Source organism: Neodiprion virginianus, chromosome 5 (assembly GCF_021901495.1).
Source record: "Neodiprion virginianus isolate iyNeoVirg1 chromosome 5, iyNeoVirg1.1, whole genome shotgun sequence".
Lineage (NCBI taxonomy): Eukaryota > Metazoa > Arthropoda > Insecta > Hymenoptera > Diprionidae > Neodiprion > Neodiprion virginianus.
The window spans coordinates 12,677,704-12,685,588 of record NC_060881.1 but is presented as its reverse complement, the minus strand read 5'-3'; the positions used below and the strand labels follow the sequence as shown (position 1 = coordinate 12,685,588).

General features: G+C 38.6%; 1 protein-coding gene and 1 long non-coding RNA gene across 4 annotated transcripts; both read right to left on the bottom strand.

Annotated features, from left to right (window-relative positions):
- Positions 1-1,394: 1,394 nt before the first annotated feature.
- LOC124305503 (uncharacterized) lies at positions 1,395-2,835 on the bottom strand. Its single transcript, XM_046765036.1, has 4 exons — positions 2,764-2,835; positions 2,384-2,459; positions 2,074-2,242; positions 1,395-1,981 (listed from the first exon to the last, which is right to left on the bottom strand). The coding sequence occupies exons 1-4, from the start codon at positions 2,824-2,826 to the stop codon at positions 1,816-1,818; spliced, it is 474 nt and encodes a 157-aa protein (XP_046620992.1). The 5' UTR covers positions 2,827-2,835; the 3' UTR covers positions 1,395-1,815.
- An 892-nt stretch (positions 2,836-3,727) lies between these two features.
- Positions 3,728-5,754, bottom strand: LOC124305504 (uncharacterized). 3 transcript variants are annotated; one of them, XR_006908396.1, is made up of 5 exons: positions 5,199-5,754; positions 4,491-4,604; positions 4,254-4,374; positions 4,052-4,190; positions 3,728-3,817 (listed from the first exon to the last, which is right to left on the bottom strand). It is a non-coding gene; the product is annotated as an uncharacterized LOC124305504 (long non-coding RNA). The 3 variants fall into 3 exon arrangements; XR_006908397.1 differs by having other exon boundaries at positions 3,728-4,169; positions 5,199-5,747; XR_006908395.1 differs by having other exon boundaries at positions 3,728-4,190; positions 5,199-5,744.
- Between the last annotated feature and the right edge of the window lie 2,131 nt (positions 5,755-7,885).

Genomic DNA, 7,885 nt, shown 5'->3' with positions numbered 1-7,885 from the left:
AACCCGAACACGATCGCCATTGCTTCTTTATCAAGGATTGTTCTGTTTAATTCTTTCTTTGCGATTTTTTTCGACGCGTATGCAATCGGTCTTTCCGTACCGTCCTTATATTTATGCGATAAAATCGCTGATAAGCCGTATGCTGACGCGTCACACGCCAACACTAATTGTTCATTAAGATCATAATTAGCTAGTACTCGCGGCGATATCAATTCGTTTTTCACCCATGCGAATGCTTTGTTACAGCTTTCGTTCCATTTAAACTCACTCGCATTTGCGCAGTCGTATAATGGTTTCAAGTGATTCGATCTATCCTTCAAGAACCGCGCGTAAAAATTTATTAATCCTAAGAATGAGTTTAATTCTTTGAAGTTACTTGGTTGCGGCGCGTTAACCATCGCTTCTACTTTTGATTTCGCTTTGTGTAAGCCATCTTTGTCAATGACAAAGCCAAGTACTTCAATGCTCTCTTTTAAAAATTTACATTTTTTATTTAACTTTAATCCACTTTCTATCAAACGTTCACATACATTTTTGGTTCTTTCAATGTTTTCCTCAACTGTGCAACCCATTATATAAATGTTGTCTATATACGCTATTACGCCGTCGATCCCCCTTAAACATTCGTCCATTTTTTTCTGCACGTCTGCAGGTGCCGGTGATACCCCTTCGGGAATTTTCTTATATCTAAACAAGCCTCTGTGTGTTACAATTGTAAGTAGGTCTAAACAATCTTCATGCACTGGAAATTGCATATAGCAATGAAACATATCGAGTTCCGTAAAGTAGCGACCGCCTTGCATACATGCGAAAATATCGTCTATAGTGTGTAACGGGTATTTGTCAACGATTATGTTGGGATTTAATGTAATCTTAAAATCTCCACATATTCTTAAGTTGCCGTTGCTTTTAAACGTAGGGACAATAGGCGTCGCCCACTCGCTAATCTCAACCGGCTCTAAATGTCCCAATGAAACTAATCTTTCTAATTCTTGTTCAATCAATGGTTTTAATGCATGCGCGACGGTTCTGCATTTCATTGCGATCGGCCTTGCATCTTCCTTTAAATAAATCTTAGTTTTACTTTTATTATATAAACCTGGTTGCTCATCAAAAAGATTACTGTATTTTTCAAAAAAATGCTTATCTATCTCATCTATTTTTATTTTATTTATCGCGGTATTTGTATTTTCCTTTTGTATTGCTAATGGCCAGCATCCAAACGCTGCAAGCCATTGCCTGCCAATCAAAATTGGACCATTGCCTGGCAGCACATAACAATATAATGTGCATTTCTTCCCATTGAATTCAGCTTTTAAGTTTTTTATTAGGCCCGACGCGTGTAAGACTTTATTGTCGTACACTGTGAAAAATTTTGAGGGTAAATTTACCCGTGTGGGTGGTGCAACGCCTTGTTACCTAGTCTGGGTAGAGAAATATGCCTACCCATGGGTATGTAGTTTTATTTTTTTTTTGGGTCGATAAATTTACGTAGTATGTGGGGACATAAATCAAGATTATCCTCGTTGAAGGGTAAAAATAACTCCGAGGTGAACAGAGTGGATTTTACAACCCGTGTAGGTAAATTCAATCTGCGTGATAGGTGATTTGAACTACCCGCATCAACAAATTTATGGCATTAGAAATGAATTAGTGATAGCAAATGATACATTTATTTCAAACTTATGATATTTTTCTTCGGTAGTGTTTAGGTACAGATTTACATGCTTAACCTAGGACGTAAACTATATGAATGCTATATTTATTTGGTAGTTGTTGAGTATATACATTTATATGCTCAAAATACCCTATAATCTAAATACCCCACAAGCTCCGATAATTATCAAAATCCCGCATTAACGTTTTGAATTGTGGAGAAATCATTGGTGGATTTTTGAACAACACTCCTTTTGCTGACTTTCTTCTTTCCACCCTGCTACTACTCTTTGTAGTTTCATCTCCCTTGATGTCGTAGATAGCCCTATTCATAGAGGATATACAATTTTGAATCTGACAATCTTCTTGATGGGAATTTTCCTGTCGAATGACCGAATAAAAATGAAAATCTCTGACCTTTGGAAGAATTCAAGCAGGCCACCAACTTCTTGTGGGTAGGTGATTTTGAATACAAAGTAAGCCATGAAAGTCAGCATGAGAGCTTTGAATGGGGAGATCTTTTCAGGGCTGATACATCTCTTTTCGACGACGACATAGCACTTCGGGTTGTTCATCAGATCAGATCCTTGAAAAGAGAAAGTTTTCAATACTTCCAAGGAATATTTCCGATATCCCTAGCTATGAAATGTACTGTAGATATTATTTGAAGAGAAACAGCTGAAAGTACATAATTGTAGAAGGTGAAGCATAGTCGAAGTAAAATTACCAAGGACGGCTACTATAGGCTTTCCGCTATCAGGCAATTTCGACGAAGCCTGGATTTCATCAAAGCTAGTAGTTTCCTGTCCAACAAAGTACCATTGTGAAAATCAAAGTACCAATACCAATCTTTTTGAGAATTAACCCTACATTTTCATGTGCGCAGTATTTTATCAGAGAAAGTAAACAAAGACTTATGTCAATGAACATCATATTTTCTTGGCAGAAGATGCTCTAAAAGCGTAACAAAGTACTGTATATCGAAGATACAAGATACTCTTGCAGCAAAGCTCACAACTGCACACAAAATTTGCATAGGTATTACAGAAAAGAGTTGTTTTTATTACATACTTTATCAAAAACTGTTGGGAGCAGTTCTGTACGTACCTCGAAGAAAATAAAAATCTTGGTCATGTCTTGCTGCATCCTTTCACCAAGACACATAGTCATAGCAATTCGTTGCAAATTTGTAGTAGGCTGCTGCTTATCAAAGCGCTTCAGAATTTCGAGTATATTGTTTGTAGCAATACCCAATTTGCCCTTCCTTGTTTTGCTACTGTCTGCCCTCAAAAATTGCAACATTTTTGAAACGATTTCGTTCAAGTTATCTCCAACCTTCACCTGTTCAATCTCTGGGATAAGAGTAAAGAAATGTTGTTTCAAAACGGCGAACTGTAATCAAAGGACAAAAAAAATACTACTCTGAAATTTACAAACAAAAATTGGGTAAGAACCGTGAAAAGTGTAATAGTATTTCAAATTCTACATGATATGTACATAGTTTCAGTAATAAATAACATGCAAAGCAGATTCTTATTCTAGAACCCAATCAAAAGTTTGCCACACGTGACAGAATGCGTTTTTCCACCATACTCGGTTGGTCTAAAACACTTTCTCTGTTATGTTTGCTGATATTTATCTACAGAACATTAGCATTGATCATGTAAGCTACAACTTCAGTAGTATCTTGAAAAAACTTACATAGCCAATAAACGGCCAGAGTTTGATGATATCCTCCATGTTGAGACCTCGGGCGATGGAAGCACGTTGCGAGGGATATGTCTTAATCATGAATTGTATCACGAGTCGCATATCAATTTCCCCAGTTTCAGCCATTTGTTGCATCCGTTTTTGTTTTTCTTTCTGGCTATCCACAGTTTCATCCTCCGGCAGTTCATTGGGCAGGTCCATATCTTTATTGATACCGAAATTTTCTCGAACTGAAAATCTCTTTCGGCTTGCCTTCTTTTCTGCAGGAGGCTAAAGAGCTCGTCAAACAATTTTTACCTGATACTATGAGCATGATTGAGTATTAAGATTCTATTTGGGATTTCATTAAGTGCTCTGATTTGCTATTTTACCATTCTCTTGCACTTTCATTATTTTGACTATCGCATAGCCTTCGATAATGTATTTTGGTTATCATACAGGTATTCTATACCTGTGAAATGTAATTTTTTAGCATGCTCACTCTTATTTCAATTATGTGATACCATAATAGCAGAATATAATGACAGACTCAATCCCAAAAAGGAGTATAAAGTATTGTCGCCCCTGCCAAATGTTCATTCATCTGCCGCTTCATAATACTATAACTTGAGGCTCGCTGGGAGTACCAAGGCCCATTATAATGTATATGGTATAACTGACTGCAAGTTGTAGCCTGGGAGATTACCTCATAAAAGTCCTGTTCAAATTGATGAGCCGGAGAGATGGTACGTGCTTGTGAGTCATTCAAGCAGAAGATGAGTTGTGGCTTAGCATAGTTAGCTTAAGTCTGATCGAAACAGAAGCTTTCAGAAAATCATGGATATCTAAATAGACCATTGGGATGAATGTCATATTATTAATTTTTTAGTTTGGAGCTTAGTACTTACTTGGCTTAAACGAAGGCGTGGTTTGAAAGATAAGAGTCAATGGTCAGCGCAGTAAGCTGGAACGGTTCAAAGGAAGTGCAACGTGCAAGATTACGAATCATTGTCGGCATAGCATGGCAACCTAGGGAATATTTAGAAACTCAGAGTCAAGCGTTTTAATGCAAACTATGAAAATCTGCCGAAACCTTTGGTTAGGGAGACAGACGAATAACGCATCTGCCTGGTCTATGTACTTACTAAGGTCCTTCAATAAATCATAGTAAAATGATTTCACTCAATCAGAGGGTGCGGTCCGATGAGACAATCGCAAAACTCATTTCGCCAGATGGATCCGTATTCTTGCCCACGAACCTTTGTCCATGAAATTATTTGGATTTGCAAAATTTAAAATACGTATAAATTTATACTACATATTATTATTTGTCTCTATCACTTCTTAGTTCATTTGAATCTACAATATAAATTATGGAGAAAATCATGTTGAAAAAAAAAACAAGTAATTATTTGAAGAGATTAGTCCAGTTCTGATCTGAAGGTTATAAGATAATCGCAGTAATTTAATAAATCAATTGATGGGTTGGGTGAAATTATATACTGAAAAGTGACAACGAACAAGCGTAAAAGTTGATAAATATATTTACAAAAAAATGGCAACAAAACAATTTGACAATCAATAACAAAACACAGTCATCAATCAATGAGTAAATATTATACTTGATAGCTGTAACTTGGAAACAATACTCTGATCAGTATAAAAGAAAAAAAATTTGAAAAAAGAGAAGAACTCGACGATCAGGCTGAAGCAAGTACCTTCGAACCTAACCTTAAAAAGTTAGTTTGAGAACTACATACGTGAAATAGAAGCAAACTCCACCATCTACACCAAAACATGCGTTGCTACTCGTACCCCAAACCCCAAACGCAATGTCAATTGATATCACATACCTTTATTCTCTGATGAAAAATGCAAAAAATTCCACTTGATCCACTCCACCTACTTAACCGCACACACAACGCGGAAGCGTGTCTAAACGCTTCTTGCGTATCTCCCGTCTGCGATGGAAGCGCCATCTCAGACTACGCAAAACTCAGCATAACTTGGGTGGTCACAGAAAATTTTTCACATTCTCACTTGAAACTAAACTTGAATCTGAATTATTATGTTGCCAGAATACAACTGCTGTAAATTTCGTAACGAAAATCACATCCATTTAATTTATCTACCGAAAAGATCGTTCGCGAACGCCTAAGTTTTGCCGAATTTCAGTCGGTATGCGCGTCGCACACATTATTTTATCGGTGATGCAGATAGATAATTTTACCACTTTGGGTACGTTTAGCCAAAACGCATACCCAAATGCTGAATTTACAGTTCGGCACCAAAATTTATCTGTCTGTATGCGAAAATTACGTATAACTTGGGTAGTAAAAAATGTCTGTATGGGTAGACGATCGATTGTAAAAGACCAGTGGGGAGGTAAAACTGATTTACAGTTGAATGATGAAAAATTACCTACCCATGTGACGGTTAAATTAACCCTTATTTTTTACAGTGTATGTATGCAACTTGACATTTGTTTCCGTTAATACCTCGTCACGAAAATATTTTTCTTTTTCGGTTTCTGAAATCACGGTCGCGTACGTGCCCGTGTCAATTTCCATATTTATTTCTTTACCGTTGATTGTAACATTTACGTACATCAGCTCGGCGCGCGCGCTTTCATTGCCCATACTCACACTGGCATACATACTTTTGTCGTCGGTCTTGAGGCAGAAGAACTCGTTGATGTGCGACGGCTCCTCTTCCTCCTCCTCCTCCGGTAGTTCACCGTCGTCCCCTACCAGCTTGTTTACGCCGCCCCTCGTTGTTCCGTGCTTCTTGAGGCATACCTTCTCTAAATGCCCCTTCCCTTTGCAGTAGCCGCAGCATTCATGTTTATGGTGGCATTTGGCGCGCACGTGATTGCGACCGCCACAGCACCAACACTTGATGTCCGGCCTGTTATGATTTTGGGTATCGTCTCTTTTGTCTGCTCCAAAATGCGGCTTGCTTGGTGGCCTTCTGCTGTTATATGGGTTCGCCGTCTTGCTTTCTTGCTTCAATGCAAACATATCTCGTTGTGTGTTTCTCTTTTCGAGCGTGTTTGCTACACTTGACGCGTTTTTCACCGCTGCTTCTCTTGCGATTGCTTCTTTTAATACAGCGTCAAACGTGAGTTTACTCGTTTTAAACAGTTCAACTCGCGTTGTATCATCGCGCATTCCAACGACGAACTGATCTCGCAGTGAGGTTTGCAGGTCGCTAAATTCGCAATTTAGCGCTAATTTCTTTAGCCTTACCGCGAATTCGGCTACTGAATCGTTGATGTTCTGCTTGGCTTGGTTGAAAGTGCATCTTTCCATCAACTCGGAAGGCTTCGGCGTAAGATGATTTGTCATCATTTCAACTAAATCCGCGTAGCTTTCATTTGCTGCTTTTTCCGGCGCGCATAAGCTTTTTATTAGTGTATATGCGTCGTCGTCGAGACGCGAGAGTAACTCTCCCGCCTTGTCTTCTTCTTTTATTTTCTTCGTACTAATTCGAATATCTAAGCGTTCTACGAATATTTCCCAGTCACTTGTATCCAAACAAAACTCTAACCTTGCCTGGTTATTCGACATGTTGCTGTCTGTATCAGAGTCGGACACCGAAAAGAAAGACGCGTCGTCACCCGATGTATCGTCTTGCTGATTGTTTTGATTCGTGGTCTTATTCGATTCTATTTCCGCGTTCGTGATTGTAGGCTGTTTCGCGCTTGCCGCCGAAATTTCTTCTTTGACGATAGCTACCACCTTTTTTCGGAGATTCTCGAACAATTCGGTGTCGTTGTATGGGATGCCACGTGTCTTTAACTCGTTTTTTAATTGTTCCGCGTTTAAATTATATACCCATCCAACTTTCTTTTTCTCTTCTGTATCCTTGTTATCACTCATTTAAAGATTAAGTCACTTATAAGTATTATCTTGTTCACTGCATTCACACTTGAACGTGATGAAAACTTTATTCTTAACCTCAAAGTTTTCGTTATATGTGTGCCTCGTAAGCCTGCACATGCATTCGGTTTTTTTTTTTTTCCTTTGACTCTGTATTGCGCACCGTTTGTTCTTTTGTACAACCTGTTTTCGTGCACTTTCTGTTTTCTCTAACACGTGCTCTCACTTATCACTTGCACGCGCGTTTTCCAACATCAGACATCCTCGTCGCCAATTGTGATGTATTCAACTAATACGATTAATGAGTGAAACACTTAGGTTAAATGATAAAGAGATAATGGTTTATTATATTAATAGAAGTATTACAAATGCGTAGTGTGTACAAAGGATACTCGAGATGTTTGCCTAAGCCGTGGCGTGCAATAGCGCGACTAGCACCAGAGTGAGTCTCTTCTATATCGGAGCACGGCGTGCTCCGACACACACATACGCACACACATACTCCATCACTCATCATACCAACTTAGCTGTGTGTGTATTATACATGACAGCTTGTTCGCTCCGTGTGCCGCTCTCATACGTACTACGATACACTACATAATCTACGGTAAATTCGTCGTATTATCTACCGAGCTATCGTTACCTTGTTTTCTACCGAT